Below are 23,237 nucleotides of genomic sequence, written 5' to 3'. Positions count from 1 at the left end.
TGTTAATAAAGACTTAAAACTTATTTTCCCCTCAGTTTCAGTCTCACTTTGGAACTTCCATAATATTATATTTAAAGTATTACCCTAGTTAGAATTCATATTTTGCATGGAAAGATATGAGGAGTAATTTCCCCATCTATCAGTCAGCCAATTATTTCAGCATCATTTACTACAATTCTTCAAATTTTCCACCCACTGTTTAACAAATCCTATCATTAAAATTAAAGCAAGCTCCCTTCTCTCACTGTTCCCCTGTACCAGAGTTTCAGTTATTCTGGTATATTTTCTTTTTACATTAATTTTAGGACAAATCAGTTACTTTTAAGGTTACTCTGGGGGGAACTGACAACTTTTTGACACGAAATCATCTAATCTAGGAAATCTTTCTCAAATAATTTATGTCACATCTCTTGAATGTTTCTGTTTACTATTTAAAAATGCTGGGGCTAGAGTTGTGGTTCAGTGGTATAGTGCTTACCTGGTAAGTGTGCGGCCCTGGGTTCTATACTTAGCACCACATATAAATAAATAAAAGATCCATTGATGACAGAAAAATATTTTTTTAAAAATGTTGTATGTGCATGTATTTCACACATATGGGGATCCTGGATGCCTAGGCAAATGCTTTATTGCTGAGGTACACCCCAGCACAATGGACCATCTTCATTTTAAGGACTATGGTTATGTAACATTTTTTTTTTTTTTTTTTTTTAAGGAAATCCTGTAGTATGTAGGGCAAAGGGGCACATGCTTTGCCATGCAATCACACAGCTGGAAGGGGAGGGATAAATATGAATCAAATATAGTAAAATGCACACACCCCTTCAGGGAAACTGGGTGAATGATCCCTGGGAATTCCTTTTACTATTCTTGCAACTTTTCTTTGAGTAGGAAAATGTCAAAGCAAACCCAAACAAAAAACAATCTAGCAGAACACAGGATTAGGAAATACTTAAATAGCAACAAGTTAACTTTACATATTCTCAACCACCACAAAACATTAATTTGTATTTTGTGATAATTCCACTGTAAGAAATTTATAGATAGTTAAAATTCTGCTAAATATATTATGGTGTAAAACTATTTGGAAGGAGTGCTGAGATTAGTTGAAATTATTTCCTAGAATTTCAAACCATTCTGAGTTCATTCATTAAACAGTTTACTACCATATGTTCAGTTCAAATCTGTATGAAAACCTAATGGTATCTTTAAAATAATTTAGTAAAATTTATAGACCTGCCCTGTCAAATGTCAAAATGTACTGCAGAGCTCCAGAATAAAACCAAAACAAGGGTACTGCAGAGTTCCATTTTACATGAAATCCTAAAACAGGCAAAACTACTGTGGGGTGAAAATGCTCGCGGATAAATGCTCTGTTACTGCTGGGGTGGGTGGAGTGGGTGACTGGGAAGGAGCAATCTTTCTGATGCCAGAAATGCTTCATATTTTGATTCCTACTTACCACCTCATACCACAGGCAAAAATAAATTCTAAATAAATCAAATACCCAAAAGAAAAATGCCATAAACATAACTCTACAATAAGTTAACTTTAAGAATGTAATTCTAAAGCCAAGTAGAACCTTTTGAACCACAATGAAGTCATATAAGCACAGGTTGATAACACTGTCCACATAAAAGATTAATATTTTAATGACCAAAACACCACAAACAAGTCAAATGACAGATTATGGAAAAAATAATTTTCTATAGAATCCTTAGTACTCAGAAGACAAAAATCCTAGCTGAAAAAACTGGCAAAGGACATGAAAAGGTAATTCAGAAATTACAAATGGTCAATTATCAGAAGTTGTCAAATCTGTGAAGAAATGCAAATTAAAATTTTACCTGCAGAAAGAAGCAGATGAATATAGACACTTTTCTTCTAATAACAGGTTAACTTTTTTTTGGTTTCTTTTTTGGAAGGAATTGAACCCAGGGGCGCTCAAGTACTGAGCCACATCTCAGCCCTTTTTTTATGTTTTATTTACAGAGTTGCTAAGTTGCTGAGGCTGGCTTTGAACTTGTGACCCTCCTGGCTTGGAAGGTTAGGATTATAGGCCTGAACCACTGCACCTGGTATAAAAAGTAACTTTTAAAAAGATCAATATTCAGTGTTGGGTTATAATTGAAAGAAATGGGTACGCTCATCTAGTGTTTGTAGGAACATTAACTAGTACAGCCTGTTGGAGAGCTATTTGTTAATAGCTATTTCAAAATAAAATGCCATACCCTTTGACCTCAAGTTTCTTCTTTTAGTTATCAAAAAATATATCCCTTTTCCAGGTACAGTGGTGTGTGCCTGAAGTTCCAGCTATTCAGGAGGCTGAGTCAAGAGGATCCCTTCAGCCCTGGGGTTCAAGACCAGCCTGGGGAACATAAGCAGACCTCATCTCAAGAAAGAAAACAAAAAAATTATCTTTACTTCAAAGAGGAATTTCTGGTTTGTCACAACAATGAAGAAAACATCATAACACATCAATATGGTGAATTACTGTAGGGTGTTATAAACAAACAAGGGTTGATTATTTCTTTTGTTATACTGTGGAAAAACACCCTTAACATACTGAGTGAAAAAAGCAAATTACAGGAGGTTTTGAATACAAGTCCCAATTTTTTTTTAAAAGAGAAATAAATACATACATGTGTAAGCCTACCTGTACGTCTACTTTTAAACAATTGAATACACAAGAGAATATCTGAACAATATGCCCCAACTTTTACCAGTGAGTTGCTACCTGACTTGGAAGAAAGCACTTATAATTTTTACTTTAAGGCATGTATTTTATAAAAACTTTAGCAAAAACATTTCTTATTTTTACGAAAAGGAAAGGAAAGCAAAAGGAGACCTACAAGCTCTCTTTCCCCACTAGGTCTTTCTGTTGACTCTGGAGTTTTTCCCTCTGCACATTTACTTGGGAAAAGCCAAAAATGCAAAAAGCACTCAATGACTTCATTTCAGAGGTCACTGGGGCTGCTCTCCCAGGGCCTATCCCAAAAGGTCTAGCCACCATTGGCCTACGTCTTCAACACTTCAAACCCCATTCCTCACCACAGGTCAGGTACCCAGCAGTATTTAGTTTTGAGGTCTGAACAGCACAGTCCTCAATTACCAAGAGAACTTTCAGAATAGCCCAAAATGCTCAGCTTCAGATGATTCTTTCAAAATATTAAGATGAATTACCAAGGGAAAAGACAAGGAAGACAAAATTGTCCCACCCTAAAAAAATCTAGTCACAACACAAAGCAAGGTAACAAACTCTTAATCAAGGTTCAAGGGAATTAGGCGAAGGGAGTGCAGAGGACCTGAGGTGAGTAGCTACTAAGAGGACAAGATGCTGTCTCTGGAGGAACTAGGTCTTGAACACAGATGGGCAAGAGACGTGGGTGAGGCATGAAAACTAAGGCACAGAGGGCCAAGAGTGTGAATAAAAGGGAGGGAGGAAGTGGGTCAGACAATGAAGGCTACTGCTATATGAACTTGGCTTTCATTCTACAGGCAGTTTTTGAAAGAAATGTGATAATTCTTTACTGGTCAGGGGATATCTAAAAAAATATTACATTCTAGCAACTTAGAGCAACAGGAGACTCAAAAAGCCTAAATACTCTATTTAAAGCACTGGCCACTCAGCAGGGCACACCTGTAATCCCAGCACCTTGGGAGGCTGAGGCAGGAAGATCTCAAGTTTGAGGGTAACCTCAGCACCACAGGAATTTAGTAAGGCCTTAAGTAACCTAGCAAAAACCTATCTCAAAATTAAATAAGGGCTAGGGATGTATTTCAGTAGTAAAGTTTCCTGGGTTCAACATGCAGTACCAAAAATAAAAAGGTAGGGGGCTGGTTAAGCAAGTGCTGCTGACAAACCTAAGAACAAGATAAATAGAGGCAACTTCCCCTTCCACCCCCTGCTGGATTTCCCAGGTACCATGGAAAATTGAACTTGAACAAGGCAAAGCTTCCCCAAAGGCTCTCTTGATTATCACAGGTCCAAAACCATGGCCAAGTAAGTGAGAATCATACACATGTGTAGAAGTGCTTGATACCTTTGCTGGATCTTTTTGATGTTTTCTTGCTTCCCTCAGAGGTAATTTCAATTTCGTCAGGATTACCACCTTCATCTTCAATTGCCTAAAGGGAAGTAAAAGAAAAGCTGACCAAAAAGTGTTGGCCAGTGTACCTATCATTCCAACCACTCAGGAAACTGAGGAAGGAAGATCATTTGAGCCTAGGAGTTCAGGGCTGGCCAGGGCAACCAAGTGAGAGTGACTCCAAAAAAAAAAAAAAAAAAAAGGCAGCCCAGACTTTCAGAGCCTTCAGGAGAAACAGGAGCTCTGTCTCTAGAACAAAGCTAACACAGATCCAAAAGTGCCCCTACCCAGTGGGCATCCGTCATACCTGGTATTTATTCTCTGGGAGCAGGGCTCTGGAAACAGACTGACTTTACAAGGGTTTGAAGTAAATTTACTTAATCACTGACTTTGGCCTTTTCCTCAGGCTGTTGCAAGAACTCTAGTCCTTACAAAACAAACTCATCTCAAGTTCACCTGGTTCATCCTGTTCATGGGCCCAAAAAAAGACTCAAAAAGGAAAAGGCACATTCTAATTTCCTTGGACTTGACCCAGCAAAGTGCCACTTGGCCCTCGAGGGACCTGCCTCGCCCGTCCTCTGCACTGTGTGGGTAAACACTACCGCTCACTGTGCTGGACATGGGACCACCAACACCAGGCAGGCTGTCCGTCCACACGCAGTCACCAACACCCACGGCCGCCCGGAGAGCTCACCCTCCATCAGTAGGTGGCCCTGCCTCACAGAATCATGAATCATTAAGGGCTTCCTGGCAGGTTCCATCTCGCCCCCAGAATCCGCCATTCACTTGGGAGACCCCCGCTCGCCACAGTGCCTGGCACCCAAGTCAGGCACCTCCGAACCAGGGCAGGCGGCGAGGGCGCGCCTCCCGGAACGCCGGCTTCGGCGGCTCTGCTGCCGCCCTCCGCTCCCCGCGCTGCTCGGTCGCGGGGCTCCGGTCTTTGTCTACGGGGCTCAGCGCCGGGGCCCGAGCACGCAGCCCCCCGAGCCGTGTCCGCACCCACGCCGGGCGCTGGGCTTCGCTGCAGACGGTTCCAGAAGCCTCGGAGGCTCTCGGAGGCCGGAGCGCGGGGCGGCCACGCCTCATCTGCAGCGACGGCCAAGTCTCCGGAACCGGGAGCCACAATGGACCCGAACGCCCGGAGAGCCCCGCCTCGCCTCGGGCCAGCCACGGGCTCCGCGCCCCGTTCGCGGGGCGGCCGGGACGGGTTCCGCCGGGCCTGCGCTCAGCTGCCCTTTCCGCAGAGCCAGCCCGGGCCAGGACGCCGCCGGGTGCCCGGCGGGACCACAGGGAGGCTCGGGCCGGCCGGCCCGGCAGCGCAGACGTCAGGCCTGCAGGGCGCCCCGCCGGCCCGGCCGCCGCCGCCGCACGAGCACCGCCCCTGTCCGGGCTGGGCGACGCCGCGAGGCCCGGGCGCGGGCGGGCGCGGGGCCGCGGCCGCGGAGGGCCGCACGGGGAGACAGAGAGCTCCCGGAAGGGCGCGCGGCGCGGCGGGGCCGGCCTTCCCCGCGCGGCTCGAGGCCGCGTCCCGAGCGCCCCCGCCCCGGCTCCTCGCGGCCGGCGCCGGGGCCCCGCGCCGTGACCTTGGCGGCCCGCGCCCGCCGCGCCTCCGGCCCGCCCGCCCCGGCGCCCGCGGCCCGCCCGCGCCCGCCTCACCTTTTTCAGCCGCTCCATCAAAACGCTCTTGTTGCCGCTCGAATCCAGATTCCGTTTCCTCAGCTCCGCCCGCAGGTCGATCACCCGCAGGTCGCTGAGGCGCCGCGTCCCGGTCTCGGACGAGGCGGAGCTCAGAGCCGCCGCACCCGCCGCACCCGACTCTCCTAAACCCGACAGAGTCTCCGCCATTCCAGGGACCCTGGCTCCGACGCCCACCTCACACAGAACCGGGCCGGTTTTATCTCGGCTTCTAGCACAAAATGGCGCCGCCTGCAAGGGAACCGCTCCAGCCGCCCCGACGCGCCTCGCTTCTGCGCAGGCGCTCCCGGCGCGAGGCAGCCGATCCCAGTCGCATCTGCACATGCGTGCTAAGAACTTTGGAGAGAGGTGCGCAAGCGTTTCGTGCCTCGCCGGCCTCCCGCCATGACGCATGCGTGCTGCAGAGTTGGCGCATGCGCGTTGCGGCGGGGGGAAGTCGGGTGGCTGGACGCGCTCGCGCGGCTGCCGCGGTGACCGCTAGTGGGGGCGGCGCGCGTGCGCGGCCGCAAAGCGGGGCGGGAGGAAGCGAGTGCGTTTTCCTCTTAGGCGGCGCCATTTTGTGCTCAGAGCCGCTACAGCCGCCGGCGGTGTGGCGCCCAGTCGGTGGCCGGGACCGCAAAGCGGGGATGGCGGAGGCCCTGGCGGGGTCGGGCGACGTGGGCTCTGGCGCGGCCGCTCTCGGCCCGGGCGCCTCAGAGGCCGGGACTCGGCGACTCAGCGAGCTACGGGTGATCGACCTGCGGGCGGAGCTGAAGAAGCGGAACCTGGACACGGGCGGCAACAAGAGCGTCCTGATGGAGCGGCTCAAGAAGGTGAGGCGGCCGGGGCCCGGGGGCGGCGCTGGCAGCTCGGGCACGCCCCCGCGCGGGCTGTCACCGCGGCCGCGGCTCCGGGCGCGCGGCCCGCCCGGCTGTGTGACCTTGGCCCGCTTGCGCCCCTCTCTGTGCTTCGCCTCCCGGCTCCTCGCCCCCTGCGCCCCGGAGCGGCCCTCTCGCGGGGCTCGGGTCGAGACGGGGCGCTGTGACCTTGGCGGCGCCCGCCTCTCCCGGCCGCGCCTCGGTCTCCTCCGGCGAATGGGTGTCTGAGGAGCTGCCCGTACGGGAGGGGCGGGGCTTGTTCCTGCCCCAGGGCCTTTGCACTCACGTGCCCTCCACTCTGGCGCCCAGGTCTCCCCCTGGCTGGCGCCTTGCAGTCATCTCGGTCTGTCCGAGTTGTCACCTGCGTGGTCACACGCAGTGAGGTGCTGCTCACCTCCCTGCCAGCTCTGTTCATCGTCCTGTGTTCACGCCCTTAGTGCTTTACCCAAACATGGAGGAGAGGGTTGTCTTTCCCTACGTCTACAAACCCTTGAGTGTAGAGGCCTGTGGGCGCTGTATCTGGAGGGGGCAGCCCCAGTTGAACGAAGCCACCCCCCACTCTCTTTGCAGGCCGTGACTTCCTCCCAGAAGTCAAAGATGGTCTGTTGAATCCTGGCCGGGCCAAGTGCAGTCTCCCTCTCACTGTTTGTCCCCTGGTGTATAACTTTAAAGCACAAGGTTAGGCGCTGAGACGAGTGACCCGTGTGGAACTGGTTGTCCACCCTCATTCTGGAGCCCAGGGAAAACCCAAACGTTGTGGGTTCATCCTGTGCCTTTTAGATTTGCAGCCCAGATAACACAAGTGGAGTTGCTCTTTGCAAGGGCGGTTTTCTTTTGTTTACTGGGAAGTGGCCACTTGAAAAGAACAGCATGTGCTGCTACCCAGCTCCTAATAACCTTGTAAAAATTCATCATCTCTTCCTAATAGGCGGTTAAGGAAGAAGGGCAAGATCCTGATGAAGTTGGCATTGAATTAGAAATCTCGAGCAGGAGGACTACAAAGAGATGTGTTAAAGGTACCTACCTGCCCTTGTTGCTGCCCGGATCCCAAGTGTCTGAGAATGCACAGGAGTGACTTTTGCACACTTCCTGGCCTTCAGGTCTGGAGGAGGACTTTGCTGGCCATCAGTGTCCCCTCTAAGAATTAGACTTATTTTTCACTGACCACTAAGTAGCTGCATCAGAGGTGCAGAGTGCCGAGGAAAGTTAAAATACACGTTAAACCCAGTGACTTGGGAGTCCGAGGCAGGAGCGGAGCGCAAGTTCAAGGTTAACCTCTGTCACTCGGAGAGGCCTGAAGCAGCTAAGTGAGACTCTGTCTCAAAAAAAGGCTGTATGTATTGCTCAGTGGTAAGGTGCCTGGGGTTCAGTTCATGGTACATCTGTGTCTGTGTATGTACATGCACACACACACACATACACGTGAAAAACATTTCAGCCATGTTGGGATGAGAAAAGCTGGAGTACAGTACAGTCTTAAAGCTGCTCTCACTGGCCTGAGCAACAAAATGCTGCACTTGCTCGACTTCCTTCCTTGTTCAGCAAATAATCCTTAAACCAAGGAAAATGACACTAGCCCAAGAAGACCAAGTAGGGCCTTCCGTGCTCTGTAGGGTCCAAAATAGATCATTTGGGTATCTCTTCCCAGCCTGTGTTTAACCGCCATGCGTTTTTTAAAACTGAGAGAATTTGCAAACCCTTCAATTTTTATATTTTTTTTCTTTTTTCTGCAGTGCTGGGGATTGTGCTTTCGAGGCCAGCACTCTACCAACTGAGCTATATCCCCAGCCCACCCTTCAATTTTTAAGATGCCCAGTTCAGTGGTTTTTATTGTCATCACAAGGTCATGCACCCACTACCACTGTCTTCATCTGAAACATTTCCATCACCCAGACGGACCCCATCAGCTGTCACTCTCTTGTGCTGTCTGTCTAGCCCCCGCAACCAGGAGCCCTCTTGGTCTCCAGATCACCTGGGACGTGGCTTTCGTGGAGTCAGGCAGCGTGGCCTTACGTGTCAACTTCCCTCATTGAGCTGCTTTTAAGACCCAGCCATGGAATTGTCGGTATTGCTTCCCTTTTTGTGGCTGGTACCAATTATTTTCAGAGGCACTTAGTTTGGAATTTTAAAATGTCAGAACCTTGATTTCTAATTAACTTTGCATCAAGAGTTTACAGTGATAGGGGCAATATGTTCGAGACTTTGGTTATTTCTTCGCGGTACTGGGATTGAACCCAGGGGTGTTCTACCACTGAGCTACAGCTCCAGCTCTCCTAATATTTTGTTGTCGATGGACATGATACCTTTATTTTTTATGTGGTGCTGAGGATCAAACCTAGTGCCTTATTCATGCTAGGTGAGTATTCTACCACTGAGCCACGACCCCAGCCCTCCAGCTCTTTTTTACATTTTATTTAGAGAGATGGTCTTGCTAACTTGTTGAAGCTGACCTTGAACTTGTAATCATCTCGCCTTAGCCTCCCGAGTTGTTGGAATTAGTGTGCACAACCAGACCTGATGTTTTCTTCTTTCTTTTTTTTTTTTTTTGGATTAGAAAAATTTTGCAGGAATACCAGAGATTGAACACAGGGGCCCTTAACCACTGAGACACATCTCCTCCCCTCCCCTTTTTATTTTTTGTTTTGAGGCAGGACCTTGCTAAGTTTCTGAGAGTGGCTTTGAAACTTCCAGACCTCCTGCCTCAGCCTCCAAGCCACTTAGGCATGTGACACCATGCCTGGCTTCTTAGTTATTTATTCTGCTTACTCTTTTTGAGGGGTGTACTGGGGATTGTACTTAGGGACACTGAACCACTGAGCCATATGCCAAGCCCTTTTTGTATTTTACTTATAGACAGGGTCTTGCGCCGCTGGGATTATTATTTGTGGTGCTGGGGAGGCAACTTAGGGCCTCTGCATGCTAGACAAGGGCTCTACCACTGAGCCGTATCCCCAACCCCTGCATTTTTTCTTGAAAGCTGCCATATAAAATTCTCACAGCTGTACATGCTCCATCCAGATGGGTACTAAATTGAGGCAGTGGAGGACAGCTGCTTAGAATGTGAAGTTATCATTCGTATTGTGTTTTTACATGATACATGGTATACGTTATGTTTTTCAACAATTTCACTTCATTTCTTTAGCAGTTTTTCCTAGAAGGACTTCTCCCTAATGTATCTGTTTAAAACTTGTCCATATGTTTTCAAAGGTTAAGATTTTTAGTTAGGTTATAAAAGGAATTTAAATTAAAATTTAACTTTGAAACATCAGTGTATCTTTCTGTTCTTGTGTCAGTCAGCTTTTCATTGCTGTGACCAAAATACTCGACACAAACAACGTAGAGGAGGAAAGGTTTATTTTCACTTAAGGTTTTAGTCCAGGGTCAGCTGGCTCCATTGTTTTGACGTGAGGTGAGGCAGAATATCATGGCAGAGCAAAGCTCAGCTCAGGGAATCCAGGAAGGGGCCAGAGACAAGATAGAGTGCCCAAGGGCAGCTCCTGGCAACTGCCTCTTCCAGCCATGCCTCACCTGCCTGCAGTTTCCCCCTCCTGGAGCTCAGTTGCATTACTGAGCCATTAGACCTTCCTGCACCGTTGGGTTAGAGCACCATGGTCCAGTCACTTCTGAAAAGCCTCTTTGGACCTCACTCCCTCAGGGACCAGGTCTTCAACACGTTTGGACATTCAGATTCTAACTGTAACACGTGAGTCTGCTTTTGAGCTGGGGACACTGAACAGGTGTAGACCATGAGACTGGCCTAGAGCAGGGAGCATGCAGATGGGTCTTGCGCTGAGATGTTGCTGTGATCTGAAAGTGTGCTTTTGAAGAGTTGTGAAGATAATAGTTTGAAACTTAATAATGTAGGTGCTCATTTAAAACTGAGGTTCAGGACACATTAGTCCAGATGTCTCTGGCCTCTATTAGGGATCTTTGCATCACTGAAGACGCTAACCTTAGTTGAAGGTTTAGTGCTAGCCTACCTGTGAGTCCTTCACGCACTTGTCTGAAGGCTGGATTTACACTTGGGTCAGATCAAAAGTACTTGGAGGGGCTGTAGCTGTAGCTCTGTGTCAGTGCCTGCCCAGAGCGTGTGGGGCACTGGGTTTGATCCTTAGCACCGCACTAAAAAAAGAAGAACAAATAAAATAAAGGCATGATGTCCATCTACAACTACCAAAAAAAATTTTTTTTAAATAACGTACTTGGAGTTAGCATTTTGTCAGTAAAGCTTGAACCATAGTTACTTCAACTAGTATAGGAAAAACATTGGTAGCCTCTGCTCTCGAGGGATTAGAAGCACTTCTGGTCCCTTCCCCTTGTTTTTAAATAGAAACCAACAAGCCCAGAGAAAAGAAACCCGAGGCCCAGTTTCCCCTACAGAGCTCAGACTCGAGGCCTCAGTCAGCATGATATTCTCTGGAGGGTCTGGGCACAAAGTTCCTTACATGGTGGGCCAGACCCCGATAGCTTCAAGGTTGAAAGAAGATCCTTGAGCCATGAAAGGGTCTGAGTAAGAGGATTTAGCCACTTGTTTCTGAATGTCGTGCAATCATGTTGGACTGATTTCTAGAAACTTAGCATCCTTACTACAGATTGAACAAGAGTTTGCTCCCCTTATTTGTCTAAACAGGAAAAATTGTTGAACACTCGTCCGTGGGTTTTGAAAGATGAAGATTGTGAATTAAAATGGGCATCGGATTAAGCATTAGTTTCCTGCCTGCCATGTTCCCATCTCTTGCCCTTCAGTGAGCTGAGGCCAGGCACTTGGAGTTGGGGTGCTGTCTGTCTGTAGCACTGGTCTCTTGCCCCCTCCTGTCCGGGAAGCTTTTGGTTTGTGTCCCTCCTGTTGACTTCCTTTGTGGGCACCGATGGCAACTATTTAGGGACTTAGAAATCAGGAGCAGTTGCCAGACTTGTTTAAACAGTGTACTTCAGGAAGAGAGGCTGTGTTCACCTGTAGTGGGAGGCAGGACAACTGAGTTTTAGTTCCCAGCTTGGGAGCTGAGCCAGTCTCACATGTCACTTGTGGGGATGAGGCCAGTGAGCCTGCTGGCAGGGCTGCAGAGCTCCCAGTGCCCAGCTGCGAGGAGAGCACCTGTGCTGTGGCGGGTGGGTGCAGACCCTGCAGGTGGAGCTTCGCCCAGGGCTGTGGGCTTCTACTTTTTTATTTTTAAAACTAGAAAAAGTACTTGTAGATAATCTGAAACATATAAAAGGTATGCCTGTGAAACTAAATTTACCTCCCACCTTATGGTATTGGGTTTCTGACCCATTGGTTTGGGCTGCACACACCCATGTTTTCCAGGTGCGTCCGCACAGCCACACTTGCGTGTGTACGAACATGCAGGAGATTTTAATAGGTGATGTCTGTTTTGCGGGTTTTTCCTGTGGCATTAGGAGAGTGCGCTTCTAAGGTTGTGGGGCCCTGTTGGGCTTTTCCACCTTGGCTCTGTGGACAGTGTGGGCTGCGTCCTGGGCCTGGCAGGCTGTTGAACAGCACTGGCACTACCCACAAGACGCTGCTAGTGTCCCCCAGTTGCGACAACCAGAAATATCTCGGGCAGGCCACATCACCTCCGAACACATTGAGAACCACCGGTGTGTCATTTGAGTGAAAAGGTGCCCTGACTGGCTTTCCTTTGGGTGATAGTTTGTCCCTGCTTTTGTTAGAAGGAGCGAGTCTGTGTTTGAACTCCTTTCAGGTGTGGTGCCATTCTGGAGCCAAATGCAGCCCAGAGTTGTCCTTGTCCTTTCAAGTCCTGAGCTTTCTTCCCCTCTGCACAGGCCCCACTGGAGAGCGCCTCCCGTGACTACAAAGTTCTTTAACCTTCACAAGGCCCAGGATGGCCCTTGACTTCAGGGCAGGCTTTGCCTTATTGCCCTACAGAAAATAATTGTTACTGAGCTGAAAAGTGACAGAACAGGTGACCTGGTTGCAGCAGGTGGCATGTGGGGAGGACCAGCAAGTTAGCAGTCCAGCATGGTGGAAGGCAGGGGGGTTTTGCCCCCCTGTGCTCAGAGTGGAACCCAGGCTTCGTGGCAAGGGACTCACGCCCAGCCCCGCCCAGCCCCGCCCAGCCCCAGCCCCTTACACTGGTTTAGTTTGCAGTTCTAGATTACAGATGGCATCACGGTTTTTTCTTTTTTCTTTTTAGTTGTAGATGGACACAATGCCATTATTTTTTCATCTATGTATACGTGGTGCTGAGGATTGAACCCAGTGCTTCATGCACGCTAGGCAAGCGCTCCACCACTGAGCCGCAATCCCAGTCCACGGTTTTTTCTTCTTTATGTTCATTTTTTTGGAAAACACCTATCCTTTGTGCTTTCTGGTTTGTGGGGGGGAGGTGTTTAGAAATCCTTTGAAGCTTGTAGTTACTTTGTTAAAAATCTCGATACCCAGAAAGGTTCCTGACATTTTGGCTTTCCGTATGAGAGCTGGTGGCTTGCTTGAAGCATCACTTGAGACAAAATGACGTGTGATAGAAAAGCAGACACTTTGAGTTTTCCTCATGACGTGTTGTGATTAAAGAATGGAGCCCATCGTCCTATGTGTGTGGTGAGTCTTGTGCCTGAGCATTACTGACTGAGCCCTTACTCTGTTCAGGACAGAAGGTGGAGGAGGAGGGCACTGAGGACAATGGCCTGGAGGAAGACTCCAGGGACGGGCAGGTACGTGGCATTAAGGGGAGATGGCCGCAGCAGTCCCGCATCCCTGCTCAGCCCTGGCTCACGCTGTCCGCTCTTCGCAGGAGGATGTGGAAGCCGGGTTGGAGAATTTGCAGAGCATGGACATGGTGGACATGAGCGTGCTCGACGACGCCGAGGCTGAGGGCGGTGGCACTGCCGATTTTGGGGGGGATGGCGCCACCGACAGCATCATCGCTTCCTTCTGCGGCAGTAAAGAGTACGTGGCTGCGCGGCTGGGACAGCTTCCAGCTCAGCTCACGGAACACGCTGTAGGTAACTTGGGGACGCGTGGTGCGTGCGAGCAGCCCGAGGCACACAGCAGGCGGGCTAGTGATGTGGGGGAGCCAGGCACACCCGTGGGCTCCTGGCAAGGGCCCAGCCCGGGTAGCAATTATCTCCATTTAAGCACCACGCAGGTCAGGTATTAACAACCAGATAGCTATTAAGTAGCAGGGTGAGTATTTTGAGAACATTCAGCTCACAGACCCTTTCTGAGCATGTTGTGAGCCATAAAACAGAAGGCTGATACAGCTGATGAAGGTTTTTTCCTTTAAGGAAGGAATGCAGAGGGAACAAATGGTTGCTTACTCCACTGTGCAGGCCGCCTGCTGGAAGGTGCGCGGGACAGCAGGCCAGACCTCACGCCGCACGTCTCCTCTTTGCCGTCCTGGTGCTGAGCACCTAGCCATTTTGTTGGTTATTTCATTTAAGGCATTTTAGCTTTCACCTGTGGGAGAAAATGCTCTTAATCTTAAACATGAAGGTCAGAAGAGGCGAACTCCACTCCTTGTACCTAGCACTTGTTGACTAGGGTGGCGTTGAGTGCCTCGTGCCCTCCTTTCTCGGCGCCCAATGTGTGCTTGCTTTCTAGCCGCGTGCTCAATGACGGCATCCAGGTCCCAGGTTCTGATGTAGGAAAGGAAGGGATCACTTCATATTTCACATAAAAACTCAAAGGCCTGCATGCAGTTCAGCGAGAGGCTTCTTGGTTAGAACGCCGAGGTTCTGGGTTCCATCCCTGTTGCTACTAAAAAAAAAAAAAAAAAACCTAGAGAAAAAGTGCCTAGGAAGGTATTTATTTGTACCAAGTGAAACTGAAGGCGTTTCCAATCTTAAATAGCAGCCCACATTTTGATTTTTTTGGAAAAGCTGTGGTTGGGTGGTGTGCTTAGACACTGTCCTGGAAGTTGGTTTCCTGTTCTTCAGCCAGTAGAGACAGCTCCCTGCATTGGAGCTGCGGTGGGTCTCTGCTTGGTGCAGTGGGAGACAGGAGGGAGGTGGAAAAGGGAGTGACCTCATGGGGGTCTGCAGGGTGCCACAGGTGCATGAAGGACATGGACAGGTGGCCTGGAAAGTGCAAGGTGCAGGCCTTGGCATTCCCAACCCAGGTATCCACAAAGTCACGTTGTGTCTCCTTTTTCAGGTGGATGGGGAAGGCTTCGGGAACACTTTAGAAGCTTCGTCATTGGACTTCAAAGTGACTTCGGTAAGATATCTTCTGATTCTGCTAGTTTGGAAACTTGAGTGAACGGTTGGTTTCCTCAGTAAAGGAGCGTGTGTGCACGTGCGTGCGTGCAGGACGTAGACTGAGTGTTGTCGCTGAGCGGGGGCGGTGGGGGACAGAATAGGCACTATCTTGGAGTGTGGTGTCAGTCGGGGCTGTTACAGAACCCACAGGAGGTGACCAGGATGGGGAGCAGGTGCCACAGGGAAGCTGGTGGGTGGCTGGGCTACGAGACTGCCTGCATGTGTCCCTGCATCCTACCTGAATCCAGGTGTGGAGTTAGTGCAGGACAGAACTGGGAACTGAGGTGTGGGCAGCGGCCCCACGGGAGGCAGAAGGGAGAGCGACTAGAGGGGCCGAGCCCTGACCACGCAGGGTGTGGACTGCTGTCCCCGGGGAGTCAGGAGGTTTGCAGCAGGAAGAAAAGGTCTGGTTACAAGTAACAGCTGGCATGGGAGGTGGTAGGTTTTCTACCTCAGTCCAGCGCGAGGTGCAGAGGCTGACTGCCGAACCTCTGCTTTGACCCAGGAGGTCATGCTGTTATGGTGGCCTTGGTCAGTTGTGGCCGGGGGTGGGGGGGACTACATTGGCTGACATGGGGGCGAACAGGCAGGCTGGGGTGCCACTGCCATCCCACTGGCCCCAGAGGAATTGGCCGAAAGAGTGTGTCCTGGCTGTGGTACTGTAGAGCAGAGTGCCTGGAGAGTTTTTCAAACAGGCCTTTCCTCTGTGGTGTCAGGGCTGTGTCTGCCAGGGAAATGTGTCCGTGCCTCTTTTAAAGTGACTCGTGGATCTGCTTTTTCTTATCTTTCTTAAATAGGATATTGAAGAACCTCTCCTGGAGCCAGGTACTGATAAGAGAAACACCACAGTTATGGTTTGGAATTTTTCGCGCTACTCTTATTTAAAGCAGTGTATATCTTAAACTGTGTTACGGTCTTGTAAATTACCCTAGTGGTGGACAATCCAGATCGTACAAGGATCAGAGATTGGAAACCCTTACGTATCACCAGATCTGTGAAGTGCTGTTCTGGCTTCTTGGGCTCAGACGTGTTGGGTGAGATGTAGTGATGATTTTCACCTCTCTCCACATGCGATGGTATCTAAGTAACTCCCCCGGGAGTCTTCCATGTGTTTCTACACATGAAACAGATCTTGTGATATTTTGCTGCAGTCGATTGGTTAACGCAGTGAGGCAGGCTAACGCTGGTGTCAGGGCTCGTTAACCTGAGAAGTGATTGGACTCCAGAAGAAGAAGCAGAGTTTCTTCAAGAAAATGTGAATGTCGCATTCCCCTTCTGGACTGCGCTTATCTCCTGCTGACGGAAGAGATTCTGGTTTTCGTGTTGGACTGTTTTGTTAACCAAAAATCAAAGAAGTTGGAAATTGAACTGTTCAGTGCACGGTGATTGCATTTGATTCAGCACCTGGGACATTGGAAGATAAGTCCGAAGACCCAGATCGCATAAAACCTGGAAGCCTGTCGTGAAACAGCCCAGTGGTTGTAGGTGTTTAAATCTGGGGCTTTTCTCTCCCCCTAGCGTAGAGGCTTACCTAGCAGTCGGCGGCGCGCAGGTAGTGTAACCAGTGTAACTGTGTGTACCCGCGGGTTTTCCAATCTCTGTGTAGCTAGCAGTTCTCTTCGTGTTAGTGTGGCAGCCGTGCCAGTTCCACATTGTGATTGCTTTATTTCCCTGGTAATTAAACCTTGTGCCATTCTATTCCTGTTAAATCCGTAGAAAATGAGAAAATACTCGACATTTTGGGGGAAACTTGTAAATCTGAGCCAGTAAAAGAAGAAGGTTCCGAGCTGGAGCAGCCATTTGCACAGGATACAAGTAGCGTGGGGCCAGACAGAAAGCTTGCGGAGGAAGAGGACCTTTTTGGCAGCGCCCACCCGGAAGAGGAGGAGGAGGAAGAGCAGGAGGAGGAGGAGGAGGAGGAGGAGGGAGATTTAGATTTGGCCAGCGAGTCAACACGCGCTCAGTGGAGCGAGGCAGACACCCTGTTAGCGGTAGTGAAAAGGGAGCCCGTGGAGCAGACAGGCGAAGGCGCGAGGACGGACTGTGAGCCTGTAGGGCTAGAGAAGCCAGTTGAGCAGAGTAGCGCGGGCTCCGAGCCCGCGGAGGCCTCTGGCCAGGAGGCCACGGAAGCGCCCACGGAAGCTCCGAGCCCAGAGCCCAGAGATAGCAAAGAAGACGTGAAGAAGTTTGATTTTGAAGCTTGTAATGAAGTCCCTCCGGCTCCTAAAGAGTCCTCAACCAGTGAGGGCGCTGATCAGAAAATGAGGTTTGTTGTTTCTCAGTTTTAGACCAGACGCTATCTCCTTTTCATTGGTCATTTAATGACACACATAAGCTGTTTTTTCTGCAATTGGCCAGCCAGACTGCTGAAATTGTAGTTTACCTCCAAACAATGTTTATTTCTCTGTGTATTTTTAATGGGTGATTCCATTCCTTTACTTCTTATCAACCTACCATGGTTGTGTTCTTAAATTGTTAATTGTTATCTCCAGCTTAATCGAATTGACTTTTATGAATCTGACATTGTATTTTGGGGGTCAGATTTTCCAAAATAAGCTTACAAAGGTGTCTTAAAATTTTATTTCAGACTAATTTTCTGGTAGGTATTCAGTTTTAGCACATACCATACCTTTAATTTAGTCCTCTTTCATTTTTTTCCTGTATGAGTAACATTAACTTTTGTCTCTAGCTCTTTTAAGGAAGAAAAAGATATAAAGCCAGTCATTAAAGATGAAAAAGGTATGAGTTCACTTTGGTGGGGGTGAGGAGGTCGCGCGTGTTGGGAGGAGGGGCCTGAGGAGTCTTCGCTCCTGGGCTGTCGTTTCAGCACTGTGTCATGGGCTGCTGCCATTAGTCCCCAGTGGTTTCTTGAGAGATGAGTTCTTGGTGCTTGTGCGCATCTGTGTTTTAACTGTTGTCATTTATGGGATAGTGGGATTTGCATTCCAAGACAGGAACACTTCAGCCCATTGAAAATAGCGAGATGAGCCATCAGACACTGCGGTCTTGGTTGAGAACCAGTCGTTCTCAGACGATTCCATCGTGAGAGTACTCCACCATTATTCCTCAGATAGAGTGTCACTTTCTACGGGCAGGATGTCCCTCTCTACCCTGTGTGTTGGCAGTAACGCAGTTCTGGAGGCAGAGGAATTGGCGCTGGGTGTAGTGAGGGCGCTAGAAGGGGCCGCAGTTTGTAGGGCAGTGGGGCTTCCTGGTGTGCCAGGAGGTGAGTGCATGACCTCCTTCTGCAGGCCGTGTGGGCAGCAGTTCTGGAAGGAACCTGTGGGTCAGCGGGCTGTCATCCACCACACGTGCCACGGACCTGAAGAACCTCTTCAGCAAATACGGGAAGGTACGTGCAGCCTTGATTTTGGTTAGAAAAGGAACCTGAGAGCTTGTTTCTTGCTCACAGTTCATTGGTTCTCATTTCTGGTCTTAATAGTCCAGAAGAGGGAAACCTACCACGCTTTGGATAGTGCACCTTGTTTCCTGGTTCAGGGTGACCAGGATCTCTCAGGAGTAGGGCAGAAGGCTCCTCCTGTCGTACCCCTGCTTGGGATGGTGTGTAGGTACCACCACCTAAGTCCTGCCATCTTTGTGACTTAAACACACCAACGTCTCTGGCCCATGCAGCATGCTGGCTTTTCCTTAATGCTAAGTGTGTGGTCGACTTTTTGTCTTTTGGCATTTTAAGTGTACTTTGATAAAGTAGAACGTGATGCTGGTTTAAAGATCAATCACTAGCTGCACGCAGTGGCTCACACCTGTAATCCAGCGGCGTGCATGGCCAAGGCAGGGAGATCTCAAGTTCAAGGCCAGCCTCAGCAACATAGCAAGACCCTGTCTCAAGAAGTAAAAGGTACTGAGGGTGTGGCTCAGTGGTTAGGCTTCCTGGGTCCAATCCCTGGTTCCAAAAATAAACAAGGAGATCACTAAAGTGCTGTTGGTGAACACAGGAGAAAAAGTGTGCAGCTCAGAAGCTCTCCACGGGAACTCAGCTGGCAATTAAGACAACGGCATCGTCCTGGAACTAATTATTGAAACGGCTCAGGACTGCCCCGGCCTCCGAGGGAGATGGGGAGACTCAGGACCTCTTGGTGTAAAAGGTGCAGGATTTCAGGCAGAGGAAACTTTGTGGTTTTCTGTCGTGGCCTCATCTTGTGTCCATGAGTCTGTGTCACCCGATCACATCTTGGTTAACAGTTCGGGGAGCAGTAGGCAGGCAGAACCCAGGAAGAGCGTTCATCATGTCCAGTTTTTGTGAAGTCTATGTCTTGAGAGGCTCAGACTGCTTTTGCAGCCGTCAGGATCCCAGCAGGTGCCACAACAGACCCGACAACAGAGGGGGAGCTTAGAGATGCACCCGTGTGGCCCAAGGTACCTTCCCGTGAGGTGCTCTCATGCCCTGGGAGACCTTGTGTAGACTCGGTAGGTGGTTTCAGCAAACCTTGCTGACGAAGTCACCCTTCCGCTGGGCCTGGAGTGACTGATGGCCCTGCCCCAGGAACTCAGCTCTGGCCAGAAGCTCCAGGACACAGGAAGGCCGGGTGGTGGGACAAGGAGTGGCCCTGTGGACGAGGTGAACAGAGGATGGTTTGAGGAGCCCAAGATTAGGCTGTGTGGTGAGGAGGGGGAGACTCCTGAGTTTATCGTGGCGTCTCTTCCCATCTGGGTCTCATCCGTCATTGGAAGTGGTACCTGGGAGGTCATCCGGTGGGACGGAAAGGGGCGTGCCTTGACTCAGCTCCCTGATGCTGAGGAGAAGGAAGAGTGGAGCGCCATCTCTGATCCAAGGACTGACGGCTGAACCCAGAGTGTGGGGCCCCAGAGGCTGAGAGGAGAAAGGCCTTCCTCAGGCCGGCCCTCTGGATGAGTGGTGGGCCAGAGGCCAGGCCTGCTGTGTCCAGGCCTCCTTCCCCATCCTGAAGTCGATAGCATCACCAGTCGCCACTTTGTGTGCCCCACAGGAGCCTGGGTCGATCCTGCTGTCCCCTTGTGCTTTGGTCCCTTACTTCTGTGGCTTTGCCTTCTGTGAACGGTCTTCCCTATGACTTTATTAGCTGTAGCTTTTGCTTTGTTTTGTTTTCCTGCACTGGGGACTGAACCCAGGGGTGCTCTCCCACTGAGCCACATCCCCAGCCCTTGTATTTTGAGACAGGGTCTCACAAAGTTTGCTGAGGCTGGCCTTAAACTTGAGATCCTCCTGCCTGAGCCTCCTGAGTTGTTGGGAAGACAGGCATGTGCCCGTATGTGGCTGTTCTGTTGTTTTTAGTGGTTGCTCTTTAGGGATTCTAGCACACACCTTTCATCTCCAAGTGATTTTACTCTAGTTCAGGTGTAACAAGAACTGCACAAGAGAATGTTGTCTCCCCCACCCAGTCTTTGCGATATTATTTGTCATACATTTCACTTGTACTTAAGAAGCCATGTGCTACATTATTGTCGTTTTTTCTTTAGTTATCTTTTTTTTTTTTTTTTTTTTTTTTTTTTAATTTGGAGCTGTATAGGTATGTGCGGTATTTGGGGTCATCCCAGCAAACTCACGCATACATGGAAAGCCGTTTCAACTCATGGTCCCCACCCCCTTCCTTTCCTGTCCTCCCGCCCCTCTCCCATTCTTCTTCCTCCATTCTACCTGACTTCCTTTTGCACCTATTACTTTGTCTTTGATTCTTTCTTCTATTGTTGCCTCCCCCCCTTTATTTTACATTAGTTTACACATATGAGAGAAAATATTCGACCTTTGAATTTTTTAGTTTGGCTTATTTCACTTAACATGATATTCTCCATTTTCATCCGTTTACGAGCAAATGCCATAATTTTATTCTTTTTTATGACTTAGTATAACTCCATTGTAGATATCCCCCCCCCCGCCCCGCGGTTTCTTAATCCATTCATCTGTTGATGGGCATCTGGGATGATTCCATAAGGTAGCTATTGTGTATTGTGCTGCTATAAACATTGAGGTGGCTGTATCACTGTAGTAAGCTGTTTTTGGATCTTTTGGAAAAATACCAAGGAGTGGGATAGCTGGGTCATATGGTGGTTCCATTCCTAGGTTTTTGAGGAATCTCCACACTGCTCTCCACGGTGGTTGTACTAGTCTGCGGTCCCACCAGCACGTGCGAGTATAGCTTTTCACACAACTTCACCAGCATTTAGTGTTTGCATTCTTGAGCCTAGCCATTCTGACTGGACTGAGGTGGAGTCTCGCTGTACTTTTGACGTGCATTTCCCTGATTGCTAGAGATGTTGAGTATTTTTTTCCATACAATTTGTTGGCCATTTATGTCTCTTCATTTGAGAAGTTTCTGTTCATTTCTTTTGCCCATTTATTGATTGGGTTATTTTGGTACTTTGTGGTTTTGTTTTTTGTTTGGATTTTGGTGCTAACTTTCTTGAGTTCTTTGTGTATTCTGGATACTAATTCCCTATTGGAGGAGTAGCTGGCCAAGATTTTCTACCATTCTGTAGCCTCTCTCCATGCTCCTGATAATTGCCTTTGCTATGCAGAAGCTTTTTAGTTGGATGGCATTCCACTTATTGATTCTTGGTTTTATTTCTTGTGCTTTGGGGTCTTGTTAAGGAGTTGGCGCCAGCACATATATGATGGAGCACCAACCCTGTGTTCTCTTCTAGCAGTTGCAGAGTTTCTGGTCTAATTCTAAGTCTTCGATCTATTGTGCAGGGTGAAAAAAAGAGTGTAATTTCATTTTCTTACATAAAGCTGTCCAGTTTCCTAGTACCATTCGTTAAAAAGGCTATCTTTTCTCAAAGGTAAGTTTTTGGCACCTTTGTCCAATATCAGGTGCCTATAGGTTTGTGGCTTTGTCTTTTTGTCTTCTGTTCTGTTGGTCCTCACGTCTGTTTTGATGCCAGTACTATGCTGTTTTTGTCACTACTGCTCTGTAGTATAGTTGTAGATCAGGCGTAGTGAAGTCTCCTGCTTCACTTTTTTGCTCCGTATTGCTTTGGCTATTCTGGGTCTCTTACTTCTTCCAAACAAAGATTTTTTTTCCTAAGTCTGAAGAATGTCATTGGAGATTTGATGGGGATAGCATTGAATCTGTATAGTGCTTTTGGTAATATGGCCATTGTGATGGTCAGTTCTGCCTATGCAAGAACATCGCAGGGGGGTCTTTCCATCTTCTAAGGTCGTTTTCATTTTCTTTCTTCAGTATACTGCAAGTTTCATTGTAGAGCTCTTTTAGTTTCTTGGGTAGATTAATCCCAAAGTCTTTTTTTTTTTTTTTTTTTAGATTATTGTGAATGGGGTGGGTGGTGCTTTTTCTGATTTCTTCCTTGACTGAATCACTGTTGAAGTATAGGAAAGCTACTGGTTTATAGGTGTTGCTCTCTGGGAGTCTTCTAGGGGAGTTTTTTGGGTCTTCTAAACATAGAATCATGTCGTTGGCAAACTCATAGTTTGACTTCCTGTTGGTGTCCTTTCTTGCCTGACCTCTGGCTACTGTTCTGAGGACTGTGTTGAGGAGAGTGGTGAGGGTGGACAGCCCCATCTTCTTCCTTATCTTAGATGAAGTACTTTTATTTTTTCTCCAATACGACACTGACTTTGGGTTTGTCATAAATGGCCTTTATGATGTTGAGGAAAGTTCCCTCGATCCCTGGTTTCTCTAGTGTTAAGTGGTTACCTTTTAAACAGGTTTGCAGGGCTGGGGCTGCAGCTCAGTGGTAGAGCACTCACCTTGCACGTGTGAGGTACTGGGTTCGATCCTCCACGCCACATGAAAATAAATAAATAAATATTGTGTCCACCTACAGCAACAAAAAAAAATTTTTAAAAAGAAGAGCTTTGTAAGTAGAACACATTTATCAAGTCAAGTCTTGGTTCCTGTTTGTTGTATCCAGTCCCTATTGAGATCATTTTCCTCTTGAGGATGCCAGTGGGCTTTGCAGCGTGGGTGCTGGTGTGAATTCATGTAGCCCTTGTAGATGGGAAGTCTTCATTCACCTCCATTCTGAATGATATTTTCCTGCACTAAGAATTCTAGGTTGACTTCATCTTTCTTCTTCTTGTTTGTTTTTGGCACTGGGGATTGAACCCAGAGGGGCTTAACAACACTGAGCCACATCCCCCAACCCTTTATTTAAAATATTTTATTAGAGACGGGTCTTACTAAGTTGCTGAGGCTGGCTTTGAACTTGTTGTCCTCCTGTCTCAGCCTCCCGAGCTGCTGAGATTACAATTGTGGCCACCGCACCTGGCTTAATCTTTCTTTCTTTTTCTTTTTTTTTTTTTTGTGGTGCTGGGGATTGAACCCAGGACCTTGTGCTTGTGAGGCAGACACTCTAACCACTGAGCTATCTCCCCAGCCCTTAATCTTTCTTAAGTACACAGTCTGTCTTTTCCCTCTGGCAG

At 48.6% G+C, this 23,237-nt stretch overlaps 2 protein-coding genes across 4 annotated transcripts in view; one reads left to right on the top strand and one right to left on the bottom strand.

The window, feature by feature from the left end:
* Safb (scaffold attachment factor B) overlaps nt 1–6,058 on the bottom strand; it is a 29,354-nt gene extending 23,296 nt beyond the window's left edge. Inside the window, exons 1-2 of one of the 3 annotated variants that reach the window (XM_047530751.1) lie at nt 5,745–6,058; nt 4,044–4,128 (exon numbers count right to left, since the gene is read on the bottom strand). In XM_047530751.1, the coding sequence (XP_047386707.1) occupies nt 4,044–4,128; nt 5,745–5,933 (274 nt within the window). In that variant the 5' untranslated portion in view covers nt 5,934–6,058. Of the gene's footprint in view, nt 1–4,043; nt 4,129–5,744 lie in introns of those variants that run through there. The other 2 variants (XM_047530752.1, XM_047530753.1) reach the window with 2 other exon arrangements.
* Nucleotides 6,059–6,305: 247 nt separating this feature from the next.
* The window catches only part of Safb2 (scaffold attachment factor B2), a 33,324-nt gene continuing 16,392 nt past the window's right edge, over nt 6,306–23,237 (top strand). The window contains exons 1-9 of the mRNA XM_047530750.1: nt 6,306–6,595; nt 7,569–7,656; nt 13,248–13,312; nt 13,393–13,599; nt 14,754–14,816; nt 15,655–15,682; nt 16,574–17,123; nt 17,547–17,596; nt 18,109–18,209. Of these exons, the coding sequence (XP_047386706.1) occupies nt 6,410–6,595; nt 7,569–7,656; nt 13,248–13,312; nt 13,393–13,599; nt 14,754–14,816; nt 15,655–15,682; nt 16,574–17,123; nt 17,547–17,596; nt 18,109–18,209 (1,338 nt within the window). The 5' untranslated portion in view covers nt 6,306–6,409. The remainder of the gene's footprint in view (nt 6,596–7,568; nt 7,657–13,247; nt 13,313–13,392; nt 13,600–14,753; nt 14,817–15,654; nt 15,683–16,573; nt 17,124–17,546; nt 17,597–18,108; nt 18,210–23,237) is intronic.

This window comes from Sciurus carolinensis, chromosome 17, assembly GCF_902686445.1.
Source record: "Sciurus carolinensis chromosome 17, mSciCar1.2, whole genome shotgun sequence".
In the NCBI taxonomy this organism is placed as follows: Eukaryota; Metazoa; Chordata; class Mammalia; order Rodentia; family Sciuridae; genus Sciurus; species Sciurus carolinensis.
The sequence above is the reverse complement of the archived record's forward strand: the minus strand, read 5'-3'. Positions and strand labels throughout refer to the sequence as shown.